The sequence below is a fragment of the Eschrichtius robustus genome, chromosome 14 (assembly GCF_028021215.1).
Source record: "Eschrichtius robustus isolate mEscRob2 chromosome 14, mEscRob2.pri, whole genome shotgun sequence".
NCBI lineage: Eukaryota > Metazoa > Chordata > Mammalia > Artiodactyla > Eschrichtiidae > Eschrichtius > Eschrichtius robustus.
Window position 1 is genome coordinate 17,117,290 of NC_090837.1, and position 24,395 is coordinate 17,141,684.

Here is a 24,395-nt window from a genome sequence, read left to right on the forward strand (position 1 = left end):
AGTAAAACTGGGTGGTTGGAGAACAGGGATGGGGAGGCTTTTCATTCTTTATTATTTATTATTATTATTATTTTGTAATTTGTACCATATAGATGTATGTATTCGATACTTTAATACTTAAAATAATTATGAAGGGAAAACATGCACTGGTAAAAAGCAGACTTTGGGGTCAGACAGCCATACATTTGAATCCTGGCTCTGTCAAACTTGTCTCCAGATTTGTCAATATTTGCATCTCTGAGGCTCAGTTTCCTCAACTGTAAAATGGGGATAACAGTAGTTCTTACTTCAAAGTGTTGTTGGAAGGATTAAATGAGATAATATATGTCAAGTGCCAGTACCACAGGAAGTCTAGGCTAAACAGATGCTGTTAGTATTAACAATTAATAATGGTAACTTAGATGGGTACACACCCCCTCCAAGGATGTCTCAGCTTGACACACGGTGGGGGAGGGGAGGGGGGAGTGGGGGAGGAGGCAGAGTCAAGGGAAGGGATTTGGAATCAGACTCAGCTGAGGTCTGCCTCTCTAAGCGAGCACTACCTCTCTAAGCCACAATGACCCTCGTCTGCAAAATGGGACGCTAGCACACCTTCCTTCTAAGATCAAAGAGCTACTGGATGGAGGCAATTAGTCAACTGCCAAGAGCAGCACCCTGTGAGTTATGAGTTGCGAAGATGAAGATTTTCGGGATGGCCTCTCTCTCTCTTCCTCTGTCTCCCAGGCCCCAGGGGCCTTTCAGTCTCTCCTCTCTTCCCCCCAGTGTGGGGTGGGGTGAGGTGAGGTGGGGTGAGGGGACATTCTCTAGAAAGTGAAGTTTTCTTGTTCCAATCCGGGGAAGATTCAGGAGACGTCTAAGAGGCAAGGCCTTAAGAAGGAGTCCCTGAGCCCGAGCTCTCTCTACCCCTCTCTCAGGTTCCACCTCTCTCCCTCCTTCAAGACAGCCACGTTGAAGGTCGCTGGCGCGACTCATCTGTGGCCAGACTCGTGGGCGGCGCCCACACATGCGGAGCCTGCCACCCACAGGGAGAGTGCGGTACTGCAGGTGAGGGTACAGGAGAAGCCCCCATTCATCCAGTCACCCTTCCGTCAATTACTCAGGGCTTTTCCTGCGCCAGGCAGAAGGGGTCCCTGCCCTCATGGGGCTTACAGTCTAATGGGAAGAATACCAACAACACAAGTTCTGGTATCAACTTCACAGTCTGCTTTTTGGTGAAAGCCTTTGTTTTTATAGCACAAGTAATAAATATTCATTGTAGAAATTTTTAAAAGAAAATTAAAACCCAGACATACTTCTCTTAACACGTAAGTATAATCCTTACAGCATTTTTCCATGCACTTTACCAAAATGGAAATATACATTTCATCATGTTTCGTAGCCTGCTTTGTTGTGTTTAACAGCTTTATTGACATATATTTCACAGACCATACACTGGTTCTGTTTTTAGCTTAATGTAACAGCAGATGATTAATAATAATACAATACAAATTGCTTCTATTTGTTGAGCAAGATGCTAAGTGTTTTTACACATATCATCACATTCAGTCCTCCCAACAATCTTATTAGGTGGGTACGTACTATGATTTTCCCCATTCTGCAGATGAAGAAACTGAGGCACAGAAAGGTGAAGTGATTTGTCCAGCAAAAGTAGCAGAGCCAGGATTTTAATCCAGCTTTGAGGGACTTCCCTGGTGGTGCAGTGATTAATACTCTGTGCTCGCAGTGCAGGGGGGCCCCGGTTTGATCCCTGTCAGGGAACTAGATCCTACATGCATGACTCAACTGAGTTCAAATGCCACAACTAAGGAGCCCGCCTGCTGCAACTAAAGACCTAGTGCAACCAAATAAATAAATATATATATATTTTTTAAAATTAATTAATTTTATTTTATTTATTTTGGGCTGTGTTGGGTCTTCGTTGCTGTGCGGGGGCTTTCTCTAGTTGCGGTGAGCGGGGGCTACTCTTCGTTGTGGTGAGCAGGCTTCTCATTGCGATGGCTTCTCTTGTTGCAGAGCACAGGCTCTAGGGCGCGCCGGCTTCAGTAGTTGTGGCACGTGGGCTCTGTAGTTCTGGCTCGCGGGCTCTAGAGAGCAGGCTCAGTAGTTGTGGTGCACCGGCTTAGTTGCTCTGCAGCATGTGGGATCTTCCCAGACCAGGGCTCGAACCCCTGTCCCCTGCACTGGCAGGCGGATTCTTAACCACTGCACCACCACGGAAGCCCATAAATAAATATTTTTTAAAAATCCAGCTTTGACTGAGAAACTGAGTTCTTAACCATTTTGTTATGACTGCTCTGTGCCAGGCTGTATGGGAATTCAGAGGAATCTTAGAAAAGGGTGGGGGGAGGGGAGCTCTCCTGGAGCTCAGAGTGGAAATGAGGAGAAGGAATAGTTTTCAAACACAGTGTAGTGAACTTAAACCTCACTGGGGTACCAGAGGCCAGGGGCACGGTGTAACCAGGAAAGGCTGCCTGTAGGAGGTGAGAACTGAGTGGGGTGCGTGCAGACAGAGATGCACAACAGGGTGGGAAGGGCATTTCCAGACAGGAGAGGCCAGCCTGTGCAAAGCCTCAGGTGCAAAGCTGATCACCTCTCTCCTAGCTTAAAAGCAAGTCTTCTTAGTACCCTTTGGATAAAATCCTAACTCATCATAGCCTGTAGGACTGTAGGGCTCTAAGTTCTTTTTTTATTTTTTATTTTTATTTTTTAACATCTTTATTGGAGTATAATTGCTTTATAATGGTGTGTTAGTTTCTGCTTTATAACAAAGTGAATCAGCTATAGATATACATATATCCCCATATCTCTTCCCTCTTACGTCTCCCTCCCACCCTCCCTATCCCACCCCTCTAGGTGGTCACAAAGCACTGAGCTGATCTCCCTGTGCTATGCGGCTGCTTCCCACTAGCTATCTATTTTACATCTGGTAGTATATATAAGTCCATGCCACTCTCTCACTTCATCCCAGCTTACCCTTTCCCCTCCCCATGTCCTCAAGTCCATTCTCTATGTCTGCAGGACTCTTAAGTTCTTGCTCCTTCTCTCCCTTCACACCTCCAACGTTAAGGCACCGTTTGGAATTCTGGATACAGTACCCATATCTTTTCTCTGTGGTGATGTCTGCCTGGAAAACTCTCCCATCTCCCTTCCAACCAAAACTTGTCCTTGACTCACTCATATTTATTTGGGGGGATAGTGGCATGACTTAGATGTCACGTCCTACAAGAAGCCTTCCCTGACTGCCCTTCCCTAGTCCAGGACAAATGCCCTTCTGCTCTGCTTCCATAGACCTTGTTCCCCCTCCCCTAATCATGGCAATAATAATAGTTAACAAAAAATCATTGAGCACTCACTTTGTGCCAGGCACCGTGCTAAGGTCACTTGAGCTTTTTTTTTTTTTTAATTTTATTTAATTTATTTTTTAATTTTTATTTTTGGCTGTGTTGGGTCTTCATTTCTGTGCGAGGGCTTTCTCTAGTTGCAGCAAGCAGGGGCCACTCTTCATCGCGGTGCGCGGGCCTCTCACTATCGCGGCCTCTCTTGTTGCGGAGCACAGGCTCCAGACGCGCAGGCTCAGCAGTTGTGGCTCACGGGAGTAGTTGCTCCGCGGCATGTGGGATCTTCCCAGACCAGGGCTCGAACCCGTGTCCCCTGCATTGGCAGGCAGATTCTCAACCACTGTGCCACCAGGGAAGCCCCTAATTTATTTTTTTATACAGCTTCTCTTATTAGTTATCTATTTTATACACATCGGTGTATACATGTCAATCCCAATCTCCCAATTCATCCCACCACCACCCCACCCCCCCGCCACTTTCCCCCCTTGGTGTCCATACGTCTGTTCTCTACATCTGTGTCTCTATTTCTGCCCTGAAAACCTGTTCACCTGTACCATTTTTCTAGGTTCCACGTATATGCATTAACATACGATATTTGTTTTTCTCTTTCTGACTTACCTCAGTCTGTATGACAGTCTCTAGATCCATCCACGTCTCTACAAATGACCCAATTTCGTTCCTTTTTATGGCTGAGCAATATTCCATTGTATATATGTACCACATCTTCTTTATCCAGTCGTCTGTCGATGGGCATTTAGGTTGCTTCCATGACCTGGCTATTGTAAAGAGTGCTGCAATGAACATTGGGGTGCAAGTGTCTTTTTTTTTTTTTTTAAGTTTTGAATTTTATTTTATTTATTTTTTTATACAGCAGGTTCTTATTAGTTATCCATTTTATACATATTAGTGTATATATGTCAATCCCAATCTTCCACATGTGTCTTTTTGAATTATGGATTTCTCTGGGTATATGCCCAGTAGTGGGATTGCTGGGTCGTATGGTAATTCTATTTTTAGTTTTTTAAGGACCCTCCATACTGTTCTCCATAGTGTCTGTATCAATTTACCTTCCCACCAACAGTGCAAGAGGGTTCCCTTTTCTCCACACCCTCTCCAGCATTTGTTGTTTGTAGATTTTCTGATGATGCCCATTCTAACTGGTGTGAGGTGATACCTCATTGTAGTTTTGATTTGCATTTCTCTAATGATTAGTGATGTTGAGCAGCTTTTCATGTGCTTCTTGGCCATCTGTATGTCTTCTTTGGAGAAATGTGTATTTAGGTCTTCTGCCCATATTTTGATTGGGTTGTTTCTTTTTTAATATTGAGCTGCATGAGCTGTTTATATATTCTGGAGATTAATCCTTTGTCCGTTGATTCATTTGCAAATATTTTCTCCCATTCTGAGGGTTGTCTTTTCGTCTTGTTTGTAATTTCCTTTGCTTGGTCACTTGAGTTATTGAAGCAGTATCACAGAGTGATTAAACGTGCAAACTTTGAGGCCAGACTTCTTGGATTTGAATCCCGGCTCAATCACTTAGAGGGTGTGGAACTTAGGCAAATGACTTCACCTCTCTTTGTGCCTCAGTTTCCTCATCTGTGAAATGGGGATAAGAATAGTAGCTATCCCATAGCAGTGCTGTAATGACTACACTAATGCACGTGAAGGGCCCAGTACATGGTAAATGCTTAATAAATATTAGCTAATAACTATTATCCTGTTAAGTCCTTGTAATAACTCCAATTCACAAGTGAGACTCTAAGAGGTCACTTGACTTGCCCATGATTACGTAGCTAAGTAGCTGACCTGAGACTAGAACCTGATACCAAGGTTCATGCTGTACTGCCCCCCATTGTAGAACCCATCACACTGGTTGTAGTAACTGTTTACTTGTCAGTCTCTCCCTCTAGACTGGGTGTTCCATGAGGTCGTTGCTGTTGCCCCAGTCCAAGGACACAGTTGAGACCCTAATTAAATGAATTAATGATGCTAAGCATCTCAGACAAGTTATTCAGATGATGGAAGTGGTGGTCGTAGCACCCCTGCAGCGTGCTTGGAAAAAAGCTTCGGTGCCTTCTGCATAGTGCAGGCCAAATACCCCTCTGCTCTGTTTCCATAGAACCTGTACCCCTCCCCTGACCATGGCAAAAATAATAACGAACGATAATTGAGCACTTAATTGAGACTTGGGATTAGTCTCTTGGCAGACAAATATTTATTGGTCCAGGAACTGGATGAACTCTTGGCTGGGAGAAACCACAGCAGAAGTAGCAGGCAGAATGCCCCAGATAAGCTTTCCCCTAAGCAAGCCCTGTCCTTGGCTAGGCAGCCTCCCCCAGCCTCCCTCCAATCCCCGCATCAGCAGCTGGCCCCAATATTGAGGTGCCTGCCTGCCAGCTCCCTGTTTCAAGGAAACAGAGCACCAGAGACCTTAGTGGCTTCAACATGAGTGTAAACATCACCAGCTGCCAGAGAAGATGACGTCAAATCCAGGCCTGGCTGGCCACGGCCTTGGGGAGACTCCCTGCACAGAGAGGCCAGATGCCCTGGGGTTCACTGTGAGAGGACGCACAAGCTGGGAACTGCCAGCTCAGCACCTTGAAAACACATTTGATGGTTCCATCCATTCTCAAGGACCCCATGACTTGAAATATTTTTCTTTCCAAACCTACTGAAGTCAGAAATTATTAGCTCTTTTTTTTTCTTTTTCTTGCTAATCCTTATTCAGAGCATCAGATTAGCATGAGCTTGACAGGGTGACCTCTCGGAGTTGGTGTCGTTCTACCTAAAGCAAAGTCTGTATGGCTTTGAGGTTAAAAGAACTGGCTTGAGTCCCACACTGCCTGAGTCCACCACTTGCCTAAAGCTTTGTGATCTTGGGCAATTTCCCTCACAACTTTGAGTCTCAGTTTCCTTATCTGAAAAATGGGGAGAATAGTATCTAGCTCACAGGATCATGGTTGGGATTAATGTATATTCAGTGAGGTCCTATCATGTGCCAAGTGGTCACACCAGTGAACAAAACATAGTCCCTGCCCCCATGGTGTATGGTGAGGAAAGGCAGACAATAAACCAATAAATATTTAATACAGCAGATGGTGGTAAGTGCCACAAAGATAGATAATGCGCAGTAAGGAGGATAGAGTGTCAGGGTGGGGAGGAGCTATTTCACTTCAGGGTGGCCTGGGAAGGCCTTTCTGATAAGAGATGGCTTCTAAGCAGAGCCCTGAGTGAAATAAGGAAGCAATTCATGCGGCTACCTGGGGGAAACTCTTCTAGGCAGAGATATGAGCATGTGCAAAAGTCCTGAGGCAGGGGCATGCCTGGCATGTTCAAGGAAAGGCAAGAAGGCCAATGTAGCTGGAGTGAAGTGGGCAAGGGAGCAGGTAGACTACATGATGTCAGAGAGGTGGCTGGGGGCAAGGTGTGTAGGACTTGGCAGCCCACTGTCAGGACTTTGGCATTTACTCTCAGATGGGAACCACTGAGGATTTTGAGCAGAGGAAGAAGATGATCTGACAGGTTTTAAGGGATTCCCCTGGCTGTCACGTAAGAATAGGCTGTAGAAGGGCCAGGTAGCAGAGAGACCAGTTAGGAAGCTGTTGCAATTGCCCAGGTGAGCGATAACACCTTTGATTAAATTGGTAGCAGTAGGTGGTAAGTAGCTGTCAGATTCTGGATAGAAAATTGTGTGTGTGTGTGTGTGTGTGTGTGTGTGTGTGTGTGAGAGAGAGAGAGAGAGAGAGAGAGAGAGAGAGAGAGAGAGAGGCATATCAAAGGTGATTCCAAGGTGTTAAACTTGAGGAATGGAGTGCCCATTTACTGAGGTGGAGAAGACGATTTATGTAAAGTGTTTAGCATAGATGACGGCATGAAATAAGTGCTTAGTAAATATTAGCTATTCGTTGTATTGATGATTTTGGTTTCCTGGGCTGTCTAAACTCAGTCACCCAAAGCTTTGCGAATGCTGAGCATACCTGGCAATAACATCATAGGCATCATGCCTGAGAATGTACTGTGGGCCAAGCATACGACAGACAGAATCTTTACCTAGCATTACCACCCTGTAAGATGTATGAAAGTCCTATGAGAAAATAAACATTTGTTGAATTTTTAACATATCCCAGGCATTGGGCATTTTTCACTTAATCCTGTCTCTAACACTGAATTGTAAATTGCATGAGAGAGATCTTATAGCTCTTGCATACTACTGTGTACACCTGGCACATAGTAGCCACCGTAGTTAATATTTATTAAATGAACCATCATTATTATGGATAGAGGGTGAGTAACTCCCCCAGGTGGGGCTGTGTCTTAAATTATTGTTTGTCAGATAAAGGGATGAATAACTGCATATTACATTCCCATTTTAGAGAAGAGGAACAGTTGGGGACAGACCAGATTTAAACCCAGGATTTCCTGATCCTTGAGCTTGGATCCTTTCCATGGCTACACTGTGGGGCTTCACAGCCCCTCTGGCTGTGTTTGAGGATGCCTAGGGATTTGACAATCCTAATTTCACCATAACATGCAAAAACCCAGGCTACTCAGAGAAAGAAAGATCAGATTGTGAAGCTCTAGTAATATGATCCTAAATTTTTGTTTTCATGAAACTGCAGGACCTTAAAGCATTCGTTTTATCTAACTTGCTCAAGGTCATACAGGCTGTGAGGGATGGAAACAAAATGTGAATCCAGTCTTACCACGCCAGAGTCCCTGTTTATTCCTCTAAGTAGAGGTTCTTAACCTGGGGCACAGGACTCTTAGCGGGTGTCTGGATGTACTTTATAGTACCTTCTTCCCCCAACATAGCGTGCTTAAACTGTGTGTGCTTAGGAGCAGCTGCATTTTTTGTGAGGAAAGGATTCATAGCTTTCATTATATCCTTAAAGGAACCTATGGTCAAAAAGTTTACTTTTGGGACTTCCCTGGCGGCGCAGTGGTTGGGAATCTGCCTGCCAATACAGGGGACACGGGTTCGAGCCCTGGTCTGGGAAGATCCCACATGCCGCGGAGCAACTAAGCCCGTGCGCTACGACTACTGAGCCTGCTCTCTAGAGCCCCTGAGCTACGACTACTGAGCCTCCTCTCTAGAGCCCCTGAGCCACAACTACTGAGCCCGCGTGCTGCAACTACAGAAGCCCGCGTGCCGCAACTACAGAAGCCCGCGTGCCTAGAGCCCGTGCGCCGCAACAAGAGAAGCCACCGCAATGAGAAGCCCGCGCACCACAATGAAGAGTAGCCCCCACTCGCCACAACTAGAGAAAGCCTGCACGTAGCAACGAAGACTCAACGCAGCCAAAAATAAATAAATAAATAAATAAATAAATAAATAAATAAAGTTTACTTTCATTTTATCTTATGTATCTATTTTTTAACTTTTATTTTAAAAACTGTTTTTAGATGAGTAGAAGGAAGAAAAATGACAGGAGGGGTGGGAAAGAACTGTAGAGATAAAATATAACAGATGCCAATTGTTTCCCGTTGCTATTCATTCATTCACTCATTCATTCTTTCATTCATTCAACAAATTTGTGTTGAGCACCTGTTACCTGCCAGGCACGATTCCAGAGTTTGGGGATGCTGCAGTGGCAAAATCTTTTGTCTCCCCTGATAGAACATAAACTCTGTGATGCCGACAAAATATTGTAATAATGATGATGACAATTATTATTATGTCCTGGTGCCATGAAAAAAATAGCGCAGAGTCAAAGGATAGGGAGGAGGGGAAATGGCATTTTAGATAGAGTGGTTTGTGCTCGGAACCTCCTGTTGCTGTGTACGGACTTCAACGAAGGGAGCGACCCCGGAAGCCAGGGTGTCCTCCACAAACCTTTCTTTTGCGCTTAACCTCACCAGGGTGCTGACCTTAGGGAGCAGGGAGTGCACGCAGGAGTGCAGAGCGCATGCTCCCTCTAGCTCTGCGGCTCCGAGCTTTCAGGCTAGGATTCTGCGGGCCCGGAAGACAGTGCGCAGGCTCCTCGGGTTAAAAGGCACCGCCCAATAGGAACTTCCTTTTGAGGTTGTGGCCCCGCCCCCACAGTCAACTTTTCTGTTTCCGCTTCCGGTGCTGCGGCGGTTCTCGTCGAAGATGGCGACGGCAGCTGCAACCCGGGTTTCTGGGCTGCTAGGTCGTTCCCGGCTGCTGAGCCGGCCTATGTCGAGTGGCGCCCACGGCGAGGAGGGCTCAGGTACTGGGGCTGGGTGCTCAGGGCGGGCCTCGGCCCCACTGGAGCGAAGAGCGGCGGGACTGTGACCTTGGCTTGAGGCCTTGGGGGAGGGAGAGGAGACCCGGGCGTATTACCGCCAGGCCTGAGCGTCGTGCCCCCTCTGCAGCTCGCATGTGGAAGGCCCTCACCTACTTCGTGGCGCTCCCCGGGGTGGGAGTGAGCATGCTGAACGTGTTCCTTAAGTCGCACCACGGAGAGGAGGAGAGACCCGAGTTCGTCGCCTACCCCCATCTCCGCATCAGGTCCAAGGTACCCCTTGCAGTCTCTTCGAGTGTCTCTTCGCTTTTCATTCCAAATGCCCTAGTCCAAGTTCTTCATTCTCTAAAAGCGTGGGTGCCGTGCGTGTACAGTTTCTCATTTAATCCTCCCAAACACATTTTTATTTTCTCCGGTCATATCTCACTTTTCTTCTTCAAGGTCGTACAATAAGTGCGCTTTAGTTTTCCTTTCTCCGAGTCATCCCACCTTTTGCCTTCTGATACTGTTCTGAAACAGTTGTCGCTGGTACAAAACTTGGAGATTTGGGAAACTCCCTTAGACTGGCAAAGTCGGAAGGCTGTTCACCTTTCTAAAACCTGGGCATCTGGAAGCTACTGGCTGCATAATGAAGAGATCGACAGCTTCTGTTCACCTCTGTGCTAGTTATCATCCCAACTATGTCATCCTTTGGCTATTGATGCAGATATATTATAATAATTATTACGTCACTTAGCCCAGGTAGGACTGGAAAATTAAGCAGGATCCTTAGATTCAGAAAGAATTTTTGAGTTTGAGCGCCACTCCCACCCTTGTACAATAGAATTAGAAGCCGTGCAGTAAGGTTTCTTAACCCCAGTACTATTGACATTTGGGGCTGGATAATTCTCGTTGGGGCGAGGAGGGGCTGTCCTGCGAGTTATAGGATGTTTAGCAGCATCTTTGACCTCTAACCACTAGGTGCTAGTAGTATCCGCTTCTCTCCCCAAGATGTCTCCAGATACTGGCTTACGTCCCCACAGGGGCAGAATCATCCTGGGCTGGAAATCACTGCCCTAGAGCAATGCTTTTCAAAAGTAGCATGCAAAATAACTGAGGGTATGTTGCAGTTTCCAATCCAGAGATTTGTTTCAGGTCCAGAAATCTGCATTTAAGTAAGCATCTCTGCCCCCATACCCACCTCTACCACTCTGATACAGGTGACGGGAGGATTGCACTTTCAGAAACACAGCACTGATGTACAGTTGCCAGGGAGAGGCTTTTGAGTAATGAACTTGAGCTTGCTTTTCATACTGTCTACTTTACAGGCTCTCCTGGAATTTATAAGAGCTCCCTTAAATTATGGGAGGGCTGAAATATGCCAGTAGTTAAAGGACTAATTTCCATTTTGTTTTTATGTATCATCTGTTACTCACCCTACTTTAGGCAGTTCGTGGTAGTGCTGTTTCTGAACTATTTTCTGGAATTGCCTAATTGACATCTTCACTCCACAGCCCTTCCCCTGGGGAGATGGTAACCATACCCTATTCCATAACCCTCATGTGAATCCGCTTCCAACTGGCTATGAAGACGAATAAAGAGAACCTGGACCATTACCCAGTGGGGACCACAGCACTGGTTGGACCATTACTCTGCACACATGGACCAGAAAAGTGTTCGAGACGTTAAGCTCACCTTCTTGTATCCAGTGATGACCATTATACTTGATGACCATTATACTGATCTTCCGTCCCTTTGCTTATGGCAGGAGATGGCTTAAATAAATAACTTAGTCATGAGCTGAGAGTTGCATTCTTTGGTGGTGTTTTTCCCTCAGAAATTAGCATTGCTGTTATTTCTATTTCTGCAGTGAAGGTCTGCAGCTGCTGTTTACAGTGTTTCAGGTCCAATTCAGGCCTCCAAATAACAATGTTTGTAACAGGCCTGGCATTGGTTTCTTGTGCCTGGGGTGGATAAAGCAGATACCACAAGTCAAGCTAATTAAGGGTCAAAATTGGGTCCTGGCAGACTTCGGATGGCAAAGACACCAGCATTTGCTGAAGAATTCTCCCTACAGTCAGATAATTTTCTCCCAAGGTGTCAAGTTCTTATCTTGGGTCATCTCTCAGCTCCCTTAAGGCTGGAAGGATCAGAAACTTTTGGAGAAATAAAGGCAGTGTGACACATTTCTGCATATAGAACTGGCTTTATTTGTTTCTGGAATTAAAACCTTCCTGTAGCCATAGGGATTAGGAGAGACCACCATTAAAGAGCAATTAAGATTTCCTCTTCAAAATTTAAAACCTTTTATGTAGTTGAGATAGTGGGAGCCATTTTATAAGGGCAGGATAAAGTCAAAATAGCATGAGGAACAATCAGAAAAAAATTATTCCCTTAGTAGCAATTATAATAACATTTGTTTTATTCTCAAGGCTCAACCAGACAGTTTTGTGGTAAGATTCAAGAGCCTATAAGGTTTTGACTGGCTTGTGGCCAGGCTTACTTCAGGACAGTTATACTTAACTCCAGCTTGCTGCCTGGACTCCCTCAACTGGGTTCCAAATATCTTTTGTATAATGGACCTTAACCTGTCAAAATATAAATGCAGAATGTATTGCAATGACATTAAGGACTGGTCACATTAAATATGAAGTTATTTATAAAATAACTGGTAAAGTGGAGAAGAGATAATAGGATCTAGGACTTCTGTAAATCAAGTTTCATACTATATAGGCACAAAAAAAATTGAACCACATTACTCAAGATACGCAACTGTGGAGACTACATGACATTCTAAAGTGTGTAAGTGCTCACCTGATCCTGACATTTTTTTGGGTGCCATTATATAAACATTTAAAGGTATTTGTGTAGCTTACTGTGGAAATTTTAGAAATCAGTGGTTTCCATTTGCTATACGATACTACCTAGCTTAGATAAATCTTCATTTTTAAATTATAAAACTGCCCCCAGTGTATATATGGGATGTGTGGGGTTACAGGGTGGTAGTTCCATAAAGTGCACTGAGTTTCAGGGGCAAATAATGATAGAAACTAAATGTTACAATTTGTTCCATCTTCATGATTACAGGCATTACAGGGCAGGGTGGGTAAAAGAGGCAAAGTGAACTCTTTTCTCCCCCCATTTAACCAGATGCAGCATTTTGGCACTTTTATGATACACAGGTTGACTTAATTCATTTACTTAAGTTGAAAGCTGGCAACAGCAAATCTTTGCAATTTAGGATCCTGCATAGCCACTCCAAGGATCTTAATTGCTGAACTACACCATGAGCTCTGAGATGGTGTTCACAGTGTTCTTGAAGCTTTCACATCTTAATATGAGATCTGACACCTCTTCTTAAGGTAGGGAACTGTTAAAAGCTGTCTTCCTCTTGGCTAACCCAGTCCACCAGCAATCGTAACAGTTAAGTTACTATATAAAAATAAAACTGTGCTCCCAAGCATTGATCCAAACTGTTGTGCTGGGAACCCTTTCCAAAGCATTATCTCCCTGAGAGAAAAGAGAGATCCTAACCAGTTGCTTCCATGAACAATAACCCCAGTACAGTGTACAAGTAATGTCCTTCGAAGCATAACTCTGGCAGCCTTGGTCATCCTGACAAGCTTATCAGCATTTACATACAAGGTATATTTAAAACCGATCCCAGACCAAGTACTGCAACCATAATCCCATTAATTAGCACATTGAGTTCCTGCTGATGCCAAAGCCAGAAATTTCAAAGCAAAGAGTGATCTTTTTCCATCATTTACAAATGAGAGAAAAATATCAAGAAGGAGGACAGGAAACTCCTCTCTCCTAAATTCATCAAATTGATGCTATCTTCACAGCTTTAACTGACATGATCCAGAGTCCTCAATTTCCTGATTTGAGGAGTCCATTTTCAAGGTGACTGTCAAGGTCAAGAAGAGCTTTCAGGCTTTTCTTTGCCATGGCCCATGAACTCCAGTCCTTCAATAGGAATCTCCTTCTCCTTTATTGCTTTCTGATGGAAGAAAACACATGATAAAGGTCTACATGGAGCCTGAGGACCAAACTTTATAAATATGATGGTACAAAAGTAAATCCGACTGGACCATAAGGACTACCAAACATGATTCAAACCCCATGCTTTTAAACATAAGATTACAAAGAAATTAAGTGTAAAACCAGAGAGATTGGAAAGAGTTAACGTCAAAATTCAAAAGTGGAATTTAAACAGTATCACCACTCTATTGTGACAGACACAAGTTCAAATCAGTCCCAGGACTTACCGGCTATGTAACTTTGATCAAGCCTAACTTTCCTATCTGTATATTGGGTAAACACAGCAGCTCCACCTGGAATTCCTGAGGATGTTTTTTAAGTTAACTAATTGGGAGTGCCTTGCCCAGGGCTGTTCTTAGGATTCAGATCAGTTTCACATTCACTGGGCTGGAATGAAGATGTTCTAGCTAGTCAAGAGAATAAAATAGGCCAATGAAGGGAATATAACAAAAGGAGATCCTCCATAATGTCTAACAGGCCAGAGAGGTTAACACCCCTCCTTGTCCCTCAGCAATATTGGAAAAGTGCACCACCGCAAAATCCAAGGAAACTTGATTCTAGTGAACTTCGACTAATCACTTCCTATTTCTGGGCGTGAGTGTTCATGCATAAAATACGAATAACTATGCCCACTTTGCAAGTTCAGGTTGAGCACCAAATGAACCAAAGAATGTTACTGGGCTCCGTAAAAAGTAAAGTGCTGCAAAAATATTTAACTTTGTCATTCGGAGAGATACCAGGCAGCCTTGGTGACGGTAGGGGAGAGAACTACTGTCACTGGTCTCATCGAGGCTTTTCTTCACCCTGCTAGTCCCAACGCCCTCAAGATACGATGTGTGAGGCCAGGGACACCGTAGAGAGAAGCCGGTGCCTGGGGTAGAGGCGAGAGGATCCGGGCCTCAGCTCACCTGAACACACTGCTGGTAGCGCTTGAAGAGGTCGGTGCACGGGTCCCCGGAGCAGTCCCCCTTGAGGAATTTCTCGGCAAACCAGCGATTGAAGCACTGGTCGTACTCACGCTTCATGTCGGTGCAAGCCTCCCCTACGCTGTTCATGGCGTCGGCGGTGGCGGCGCTCTCGGATGTCATCACTTTTAAGCGCGTCGCTAGGCTTTACGAGAGGACGCACTACGGAAGCCGAGAAGGAGAGAAATGTGGGCGCGGGCCGTGTGGCTGGGCCTTCGAGCGTCGGCGGGCGGGCGCCGGGGCTTCCCCTCCAAGGCCGCTCCTCAGGTAGAGGCCGGGGCGTCTAGGCGGGTGCCGAAGCGGGGCGGGAGGCGGAGCAGGCCCCACCCGTGACCCAAGCCCTCCGCCTCATCCTCCCCCAGGGAAGCCGCCGGGTCACGGCCGAGCTGATCGAGCACCTGGAACGGCTAGCGCTTGTGGACTTCGGCAGCCAAGAGGCCGTGGCACGGCTGGAGAAAGCCATCGCCTTCGCCGACCGGCTCCGCGCCGTGGACACGGACGGGGTGGAGCCCATGGAGTCAGTTCTGGAGGACAGGTAAGCTTGCGACTACGGCCCTCGAAGCCTTGCCTGCGGCGCCTTCGCTCCCAGTTAAGATGAAGATTAGTGTCTCATTTCACAGAAGCGAGATGCGAGAACTTGCCCACGGTCACCCCGCGGGTGCTTTCACTCTTTCCCTTGTTCATTATGGATCCTGTCCCTCCCTTGTAAAATCCTCGAGGGCTCCCAGTGTAACTAGGAACAAAATCCGAACTGCTAAGCTTCACTTTCGAGGCCCAACTTCCTAGAGTCCCTCCCTACCGCACCGAAGTACTGCTTTTATCACTCCAACCACATTGGCTTCTTTACCGTTTCTCCAACACGCCAGATTCGTTGCTCCTCTAGGATCTTTGCATTAACTTCTTATCCTGTCTGGTTTTCTTCTTTTTTTGGCCGTGCGGCATGCGGGATCGTAGTTCCCGGACCAGGGATCGAACCCTCGATCCCTTCAGTGGAAGCGCGGAGTCTTAACCACGGGACCACCAGGGAAGTCGCAGGGTTTTCTTCTAATATTTTTCTTGATTATCTTATTTTTGTTGATTTGTAATGTTTCTTGTTAATAGAATGTGAGCTCATGTCTGATTTCCTTGCTGCTGAATTCCTGTCTCAAAAATTTTAAATGTACATAGTTTCTGACCTAGTGGTTCCCTATGGAGATATCTGTGAAAGTGCATCAAGATGTGTTCACAAGCGCCCAGGGTATGCAAATCTGTTTATAATACAAAACAACAGAAAAGAAACAAAAAAACCCCAGAAACAATCTAAGTGTCCTTCATGGCTAAATACATCATCATAGTACACTGGAATATTTGGCAGTTAAAAATAATGAAATAACTATATATGCTGATATGGAAAGGTCTCCAAGATATGCTTAATAAAAAAGGCAAAGTTCAGGACATCGTGCATGGTATTATCGATACTTTATGTGTAATCTATTTTATATACTCTGGTGTATGCATTAAGTTTTGTTTTGTTCCCTGAAAGGGCATGCAAGAAACTATTAACGATGGTTAGTGTTAAAGAAGATGGGAATGCAGAGGGAAGTTTTATTTGTGTTTTGTTTTTTTGGCTGTGTTGGGTCTTCGTTGCTGCGTGCAGGCTTTCTCTAGTTGTGGCGAGCAGAGGCTACTCTTCGTTGCGGTGCGTGGCTTATTGTCGTGGCTTCTCTTGTTGCGGAGCACGGGCTCTAGGTGCGTGGGCTTCAGTAGTTGTGGCACGCGGGCTCAGTAGTTGTGGCACACGGGCTTAGTTGCTCCGTGGCATGTGGGATCTTCCTAGACCAGGGCTCAAACCCGTGTCCCCTGCATTGGCAGGCGGATTCTTAACCACTGCGCCACCAGGGAAGCCCAGAGGGAAGTTTTAACTTTTCATTTTATACCTAGGGCCCAAAACACAAATGCCTAAGGGGGCAGAGTAATAACCCAAGTAGTGAAGTAGTGTAATGCAACAGGGAGGGGTGGGTCTTTGACAAAGCAGCTTATGAATACTAAAAAGGTGCAGCCTCTACCCACCTCTACCAATTGTTGCCAAATCTTAATACATTTTAAAAGAAAATGATCTTTTTTGAAAAGCAGACTTGTTTGCTGTTTGGGACTGCAGCTTCTTAGAAAGGATGGGTATGTAGCCTATAAAGATATGGGCAGTCTATAACTCTGTCCTAGCCTTTTCCTGCTGGAATTTTAAAAAATAAACTCCTGGTACAGGTGGGAGAAAGAAAGCTGCCATTAGTCAATGCCGGTAGGGAGAGCCACACTTATCTGTAACCATAACCTTCATGTAAAGTGCTTGCTAGCCTCATGGTCTCACTCCAGTCTTTGATTCCTTCAAATCCTCTATTTTGTAATCTTGATGCTTAGATCTAGGGAGGTTAACCAATTTGCCCAAAGTTACAGTGTTTCAGAACAGAAATCTGATGTCATTCTCCTACCCAAGTCCTTCAGGTGGCTTCCTAGTGCTCTTTAGGATAAAAAGGAAAGCTTCACCATAGCCTGTGGGGCATCATTTAACCAAGCTTCTGCCCTCTTCAAGACATCGCTTTCCCAGAGCTCTCCATTCTTTCCCCTTGTTAGAATTCTGGGCTCTTGCCTTTACCCCATCTCAGCCCATGCATTCCTTTTTTTTTTTTTTTTTTTTTGCCTCACTGTACGGCATGCAGGATCTTAGTTTCCTGACTAGGGATCAAATCCGTGTTCCCTGCAGTGGAAGCGTGGGGTCTTAACCGCTGGACTGCCAGGGAAGTTCCCGCATTCCTTTTTTTTTTTTTTTTTTTTTGCCTACTTAATTTCCTTTCTTCAGATTTGATTTCAACTGCCACTTCCTCAAGGAAGTTTTCATTCTTCTGTATTGAGTCAGGTTCTCTTTCAGGACCTGTGGCTCTCATGGTATTCAAAAGAGCTGTGATTTTACATGTATTTATACATCTATTTAATTGATGTTTGATTCTCTGCCCCTCTCCTACTGCTCGTCCACCTCACAGGGAGCATGTCTGTTATTGCTCATCTTCATCTAGCACTGAGCAGACACTCAGTAAATGTTTGTTGAATGTTCTTTATTATCTATGGGAAAGGTGGGAATAGAAGCGCAAAGAGCAGTCAGAATTTCCCAAGGCATCTAGAGGGTAACTATAAAGAAATGCAACTATTACTCAGGGAAGAGTTTGTGGAAAAGATGAAGAGGGATTTGGTTCTGGTAACTGGAATAGTGACTTAGTATTCAGTGATTTGCAGTCTTGCCATAAATTAGGAAACCAGTTTGGGGTAATGATTCCATTTTAGATGTGACATTTGTAGGATTTTCATGTTTTGAATGTACTGCCTTCACTGACATTTGAAATGGAACCCAGTTAAGTGAAGACAAGTGTTAAATGGTTTTAGGTGATAGCCGCACTAGCTGTAAAGGTCCTGACTGGCTAACAGAAATCTCTTGGCCCATTAATAACCTATCATTTGTTTTGAGCTAAAAAGCATTAGCATGCTTATGTACCAGGCACTAAGATTTTATATGCGTTATATCTCAGTAATTACATATAATCCTGAAAGGCAAATACTAGTATCTCTTTCATAGATGAAGAAACCAAGGCTCAGAAAGGTTATGTAACCTGTGCCAAAGTTTCACAGGTATTAAGAGGAGAATCCAGGACTTGGAACTCAGAGCTTCTCTCAAATACTGCTCTAGATATGCCCTCTAAAGTCAACCCCAGGAATTCCCTGGCAGTCCAGTGGCTAGGACTCGGTGCTTTCACTGCCGGGGCCCGGGTTCAATCCCTGGTCGGGGAACTAAGATCCCACCAGCCTCATGGCGCAGCCAAAAAAATCAATCAATCAATCAGTAATAAAGTCAGCCCCTAGAAACTTTATCCTTTTTCATCTCAGATCCAGAGACTGACTCAGGTGACATCTCTGATTGCAGCCAAATAACTTCAATGCTTAGGATGTCCCTCAGAGCCTTATTTGCCAAATCGATTAGCTCTCATTTCAGTCTGCCTGAAACTAGAAATAAATTAAAAGGCTTGTAGATGGAAGTAGAGTGGTGCCCAGAGAAACAACTCCTGGCAGCCTGATAGCAGGGAAGAGGCAGAAAGAAACTTAAAACAACAGCAGAACTGTTCCATTGGTCAGCCCAAGGGCCAACAGAGGCACTTCTTCTGCCATGCTGCCATAGTGCTTTCCATGAAATTAAATGCATTTCCCACAGTTACTGGTTTAAGTGCCTTGTCTGTGAGCTTTAGAGGGCAGGGATTTCTAATTCACAGTCAAAAGTTTTCTCAACCAGAGTCTTTCATCTGATTGAGGACACAGAAAGATCAATGGACTCTTTTTTCAAGTCTCCCAAGGATGGTACATAACTAACAACTAGCCCAGATGCATAGAAGTTGTCCTACGTATCTGGACTAAACGCTCTTATACTAGAACCCTGACTGAGAAAGATGAGGTGAGGTAGACATTCAGTCAGTCATAATTGATAGGCACTTAAAGAGCTCATCTGGTCCTGTTTGGTGTTTTATGCATGATTCCAAGGTCAAGAAAAGTTAAGCGACTTGCCAAGTGAGGGGTCTGCTTGGTGTGCCACCCTCACAGAGACCCTGTGTTCAGTAGCCTGTGTTTAAGAAAATAGGGAGGTGTGGATTTATTCTACAAACAACTCCATCTTAAATAGTAATTAGGTGGAAATTGTGATATTTAAAGAGGTGAATTTTGTCTTTCTGGAAATGTCACTTAATAGGAAACCCAATTACCAAATGAGTGAACAAATCAATTGCTACCTACTGTTGGGAAGCAGTAGCTTTTAACCACCTCTTGGCAGTTGTATAGTCTTTTTTGTCAAAATCTCCAAGTGCCCAGGAACAATTAGCAGCCTGTAGTCCCTGTGGACTGGGAGGGTTGTGAGTGATTATAGCAGGTTAGGTGCCTAGGTATTCTCTGAATGAGTAGTGGGGACTGAGGGGTACCTGGGGTGTACAAACTCTTTTCGAAAAAAGAGCAGGTGCTATTCAGCGCCCACCTCCTGTGGCCCTAAGAATGCAAGCCCAGCATTACCAAACCTTCTTTTTAAACATCATTTCATTTAATTGTCCCAGCAGTTCTCTGAAGCATTTTACAAACAAGGAAACTGATACATGGAAAGGATAAGTAACTTGCATACAGGCCACGTGCAGCTCTCAGTTTGAATTCTGCAGTGATTCAGAAGCCCAGTCTCTTAGCCATTTTGTTATATTGCCGAACAGAAATATAAACCCCAGAAAGTCCAATGGTCACCTTTGCAAATTTGTTCTCCAAGTTTCCTTGAATGAGTATGGGTGCATAATCCTTGTATGGTAAAAAAAAAATCTAGTGCAACCTTCCCTTTTTTTGGCAAGAAGCTTAAGGTCTTAGAAAGATCATACTTGTTCAAGGTGACACAGTTAAGACGGTGCCAGTCCTGGAATAGAGTCCAGCTTTCCACTCTTTGTACCATGAATAAGTGTTTATCGTGTCTTGCCCAGGGCTGGGTGCCCCAAAGAAATAGAAGAACCAATCCTTTCCTAAAAGAATCTTATCATTACAACTTGGCCTTCTATGCAGCCTCTACCCAGATGTTCACGTCACACCCTTGCCCCGTTGTCCCATTAGGTTTAGCCCGCAGTCTGTGTCTGGCTCAGAGCAGAAAGAGCTTGGCTGCTACCCTCTTAGTGATTGAGCAGACTGCTTATTTTTCAGCCCAGGTATCTGGAAGCCAACTCAAACCTCTTGTCATGCACTTTTAAACCTTAAAACAGTAGGGAAGCCCCACAGATGTGTTCAACTCCTGTTTGGTTTCACTAGTTTGCCATCTGGATAGTTTAACGAAACCACTAAGCCCCGAAAACAGTGTGAGATTCTTGAGCTATGTTCGTGGTACATCTGGCAAGGGCAGGTACTTTTACATCCACAAAGGTGGTTGTGATGAAAAAAGCACTCATCTTAGGGGTACCAGAACCGGGCTCGGATCCCAGTCCTGTCACTTAGCAGCTTAAGTTATTTATAACCACTCTTGAGCAAGTTTCTGCACCTTGCTTATTTCCCATCATCCCCCCAATCCAGCTGTTTCTCTTTTTTTTTTAAGTGTATACATATTTTTAAAATATTTATTTGGCTGTGCTGGGTCTCACATGGGATCTTCATTGCTGTGTGCAGGATCTTTAGTTGTGGCATACGGGCTTTTTTTTTTTTTAATTAACTTATTTATTTTTGGCTGCGTTGGTCTTTGTTGCTGCGCGTGGGCTTTCTCTAGTTGCAGTGAGGAGCTACTCTTCGTTGCGGTGCATGGGCTTCTCATTGCGGTGCCTTCTCTTGTTGAGGAGCGCAGGCTCAGTATTGTGGCACACGGCTTATAGTTGCTATGCGGCACGTGGGATCTTCCCGAGGGCTCGAACCCGTGTCCCCTGCATTGGCAGGCGGATTCTTAACCACTGTGCCACCAGGGAAGCCCAGCATGCAGGCTCTTAGTTGCGGCATGTGGGAGCTAGTTCCCTGACCAGGGATTGAACCTGGGCCCCCTGCATTGGGAGCACGGAGCCTTAACCGCTGGACCACCAGGGAAGTCCCAACCCAGCTGTTCCTTGACCATGGTTAAGGAGTGACATCACCTGTTCTGAGGACCTGTCCCTCACCCAGGCTGGGTTAGGTCCCCCTACCTAGTCCCTTGGCAAGCATTGCTTACCTCTGTTAGATTTAATATATTATACTGTAATTGCTTTCTTACCTATCTCCGCCAAAAGCAACTTACCCATAGTAATCATCAAAAATATTAAACATATCAATCCTGAGGAATAACTACCACTTACCTCACAGGGTTCTTGGGAGAATCTATAAATGGTAGGCTGTTATTTGGTCTACTGTTGACTACAGCTTCTCCATCTTTGAGCAGTGACTGTAACTCAAGAATATGCTGCTCCCTTGTTCTCCCATACTTGACCCTCTCCACCCATGCCCTAGAAGCCATGTTCTGAGAAGGTAACCTTAAACTTCTGGTTTTGTAGATGTCTGTACTTGAGATCCGACAATGTGGTAGAAGGCAACTGTGCTGAAGAACTACTACAAAACTCCCATCGAGTTGTGGAGGAGTATTTTGTGGCTCCCCCAGGTATGTGTTGCCCAAAATGGCTTAACAGACTGTCCCACAGTAAACTAAGAATGCAGTAGGAACTGTGAGGCCCAGATTTGCTATGTGAAAGCACTTTGACAAGTATAAAGTGGCAAAAGGGTGAAGGAAGTCAAAAGGTAAAAACTTCCAGTTATAAGTTAAATAAGTCCTGGGGATATAATGTACAGTGTGGTGACTCTAGGATGTTAACTAATCTTATTATGGTGATCATTTTGCAATATATACATGTATCAAATCATTGTGTTACACACCTTAAACTTATACAATGTATGTCAATTATCTCAATAAAACTGGAAATAAAAAAAACACATGTATTAACAACAAAAAACAAAGTATATACAGGTGGTGACACTAAGGTGGCAGTAGATTCCAGGGGTCACATTCACCTCTAGGGGCCAGGTGTTAACAGGAATGAGCAAAACAAAAACAGGACTGAGGCAGGGAGAGATGTGTAGAGTGGCAAATCCGGAGCTCAAGCTATGCCTAAAGGGGCAGCTGGCATGCGCTGCTTCTCATTCAGTGCCAGGCAGGAATGGGAGCCGATTTTCCCAGAGAACCTGGACATCTGGCATTTTGTGTGCTATTTCCCAAATTTTAAGTGTTAATTCAAGATTTAAAAAAATAAAATACCATGAAAATAAAACATACCTGCTGCAAGCCAGGTGCATCCTGTGACCAATTTGCAACCCCTAGTGTGGAGATTTGCATCTTTAAACCTCACTGTAACTATTTTAAAACTCTGGGCCAATAATAAAACCCAGAACCTTGGGTAGCTGAACTGCAGACAGGTGAGCCCTCAGAGCTGCTGCACCCCTCTGGACATTGGGGAATGGGACTAGCCTAAGCACTCCAGGTAGATGGCTTTCCAAGTGCCAGCTTCAAGTTCAGGAGATGCCCCTCAGTGGAGAACAATCCTCAGCAGCCTCCAGAGACAAACATCAGTCCTCTGGCTCAGGGAATACCTCTTTGATCAAGACCAACCAATTAAAGAAAAGCTCTGGTTGAAGCAAGGATGGGAAGGAAAGCTAAAAAAATTTTGAGCTCATGCCTCTGATTAACTAAACCACCTCAGTTAACTGTGGAGAGAAATAAGATTTTATAATCTCTCAATCTCAGTGTCTGATAGTTGTTGCTGTTTCAGCAGACATATCCATTGATCACATATGCTGTTTCTCAAATAGAACCTTGTGTCAGACTTTGCTTCTTGGGAAAAACTGAGTTCACAGTCATAGTCTCTCCTTCCTCTCCCATATGCATATAAATGTCTAATTAACCTGTCTCTGCTACTTACTGAAAAGTGTGCGTTGATTAGGCTTCACTTATAACTGGTTCTTTCAGATACTCATAGTTAGAAAAACAGTGTAATAGCTACACTTATTTCCATTGCTTATTTTTCATGACAAACCAGTTAGCTCAGTGTAGAGCCAGTTGGAAAGCAGGCTCAACTATAACATTCCTTTTTGTTATTGTTTTCAAACAGGTAATATCTCTTGGCCAAAGCTGGATGAAAAAGAGCCCTTCTCACACCGCTGAGTAGCTATTCTGGGAAGGGGTGCCCTCTAAAAACATGGAAGTGCAATGACTATTTTGTTACGAACACTAATGTTCCCACTTCCTTCAGTCACCTGAAAAAAGTGATGGTTAGGTATCTTTTAGTAACTAACTCTTTTGAAGACAGAATTGGGAAAGATCTAGCCAAAATAAGGCAAATAGTCCCTGATGCCAACCGAAGTAGAAGGTATTGCCAGTTTCCAAGGAAATGGATCAAGTGTACTCACAGGCTGTTCTGTATGGAAGACTTTATCCCCTCCCCAAAAGACTGTCTACCAAACTGCATTTAAGTGAATTTTTCTATTTATGTAACTGTTAGACATTGCATCTGATCACTACGTGACAACCTGAGTTGTCCTTTTCAGTTGCTGCTTCCATTGACTTGAGCAGCCTTTTATCTTTACTGAACACACTTAAATTTGTTCTTGGGTACCCACTTTGTTCCAAGCAGAGGGCTGACTTTCTCCTAAGGTTAGGAGGCAGCTTTGGGAGGTGATGGATATGTTTATGGCCTTCATGGTTGTGATTTCATGTGTGTATACTTAACCCCAAACTCACTGAGTTGTATACATTAAAAGTACAGCTTTTTACAGGTCAACTGTATTTCAATAAAGTGGTCTAAAAAAAAAAAAAAATAGCCCTGGGCCTGTGACAAAGTAGGCCCCCTGCCCCATGATTACTGAACTGAACAGAATCCAAGACAGTGGGGTTTTTTGTTTTGGGGTTTGTTTTGTTTTTTAAAGCTCAGGTACCAGGGACAAATGAGACAAATTTAGGAGTGAAAGTGATAGAACCAAAACTTTTTTGGTTTTTTTTTCCCTAACGAACTGCCAAAGTTGGTTTTGGCTAAGAATTTCCCAGTGATCTTTATGCTGGTGCCCACTTTTAAAAGTCTGTTTTTAGCCTTCCCATTCCCTTCCCCTATCTGCAGTGCGCCCTCTTTTCTTTAAAGCAGCTTAATTTACACAGTTGGCCTTGACTTATAAGAGAACCCTGAACCTGCCCTTGGGATTGAAGTTCTCAGACCACCATCTTTATCCCCAAATAAAGTAATCCTCTCCTGCTCCTTACCAATTGGGTACAAGCTGCCACTATAACTCAATGATTTTTTTTTTTTTTTTTTTTTTTTTTTACTATTTCAGTGTGCCTGTTT

The 24,395-nt window shown here is 44.4% G+C and overlaps 4 protein-coding genes across 4 annotated transcripts in view; 3 read left to right on the forward strand and 1 right to left on the reverse strand.

Moving 5' to 3' along the window:
* Positions 1 to 9,385: 9,385 nt before the first annotated feature.
* Positions 9,386 to 11,322, forward strand: COX6A1 (cytochrome c oxidase subunit 6A1). The gene is made up of 3 exons (XM_068563169.1): positions 9,386 to 9,529; positions 9,675 to 9,817; positions 11,038 to 11,322. Exons 1-3 carry the CDS (start codon positions 9,430 to 9,432, stop codon positions 11,119 to 11,121), a joined length of 327 nt encoding a protein of 108 aa, XP_068419270.1. The 5' UTR covers positions 9,386 to 9,429; the 3' UTR covers positions 11,122 to 11,322.
* Positions 11,323 to 11,709: 387 nt separating this feature from the next.
* On the reverse strand, positions 11,710 to 14,659 carry TRIAP1 (TP53 regulated inhibitor of apoptosis 1). The gene is made up of 2 exons (XM_068563170.1): positions 14,476 to 14,659; positions 11,710 to 13,526 (listed from the first exon to the last, which is right to left on the reverse strand). The coding sequence occupies exons 1-2, from the start codon at positions 14,653 to 14,655 to the stop codon at positions 13,443 to 13,445; spliced, it is 264 nt and encodes an 87-aa protein (XP_068419271.1). The 5' UTR covers positions 14,656 to 14,659; the 3' UTR covers positions 11,710 to 13,442.
* A 56-nt stretch (positions 14,660 to 14,715) lies between these two features.
* On the forward strand, positions 14,716 to 24,312 carry GATC (glutamyl-tRNA amidotransferase subunit C). Its single transcript, XM_068563168.1, has 4 exons — positions 14,716 to 14,799; positions 14,895 to 15,067; positions 21,567 to 21,670; positions 23,172 to 24,312. Exons 1-4 carry the CDS (start codon positions 14,719 to 14,721, stop codon positions 23,222 to 23,224), a joined length of 411 nt encoding a protein of 136 aa, XP_068419269.1. The 5' UTR covers positions 14,716 to 14,718; the 3' UTR covers positions 23,225 to 24,312.
* Positions 14,920 to 24,395, forward strand: part of DYNLL1 (dynein light chain LC8-type 1) — a 39,119-nt gene continuing 29,643 nt past the window's right edge. The window contains exon 1 of the mRNA XM_068563165.1: positions 14,920 to 15,067. The gene's annotated coding sequence lies outside the window, so the exon portion shown is untranslated. The remainder of the gene's footprint in view (positions 15,068 to 24,395) is intronic.

Bases quoted from the DNA above. Each gene is read 5' to 3' on its own strand.
- COX6A1 (XM_068563169.1), top strand. From the start codon at position 9,430: ATGGCGACGGCAGCTGCAACCCGGGTTTCTGGGCTGCTAGGTCGTTCC. The intron at 9,530-9,674 runs GTACTGGGGCTG...CCCCCTCTGCAG, and splicing joins CCACGGCGAGGAGGGCTCAG to CTCGCATGTGGAAGGCCCTC. The intron at 9,818-11,037 runs GTACCCCTTGCA...TTCACTCCACAG, and splicing joins ATCTCCGCATCAGGTCCAAG to CCCTTCCCCTGGGGAGATGG.
- TRIAP1 (XM_068563170.1), bottom strand. From the start codon at position 14,655: ATGACATCCGAGAGCGCCGCCACCGCCGACGCCATGAACAGCGTAGGG. The intron at 13,527-14,475 runs GTGAGCTGAGGC...TTCTTCCATCAG, and splicing joins GCTACCAGCAGTGTGTTCAG to AAAGCAATAAAGGAGAAGGA.
- GATC (XM_068563168.1), top strand. From the start codon at position 14,719: ATGTGGGCGCGGGCCGTGTGGCTGGGCCTTCGAGCGTCGGCGGGCGGG. The intron at 15,068-21,566 runs GTAAGCTTGCGA...CTGGTTTTGTAG, and splicing joins GAGTCAGTTCTGGAGGACAG to ATGTCTGTACTTGAGATCCG. The intron at 21,671-23,171 runs GTATGTGTTGCC...GTTTTCAAACAG, and splicing joins GTATTTTGTGGCTCCCCCAG to GTAATATCTCTTGGCCAAAG.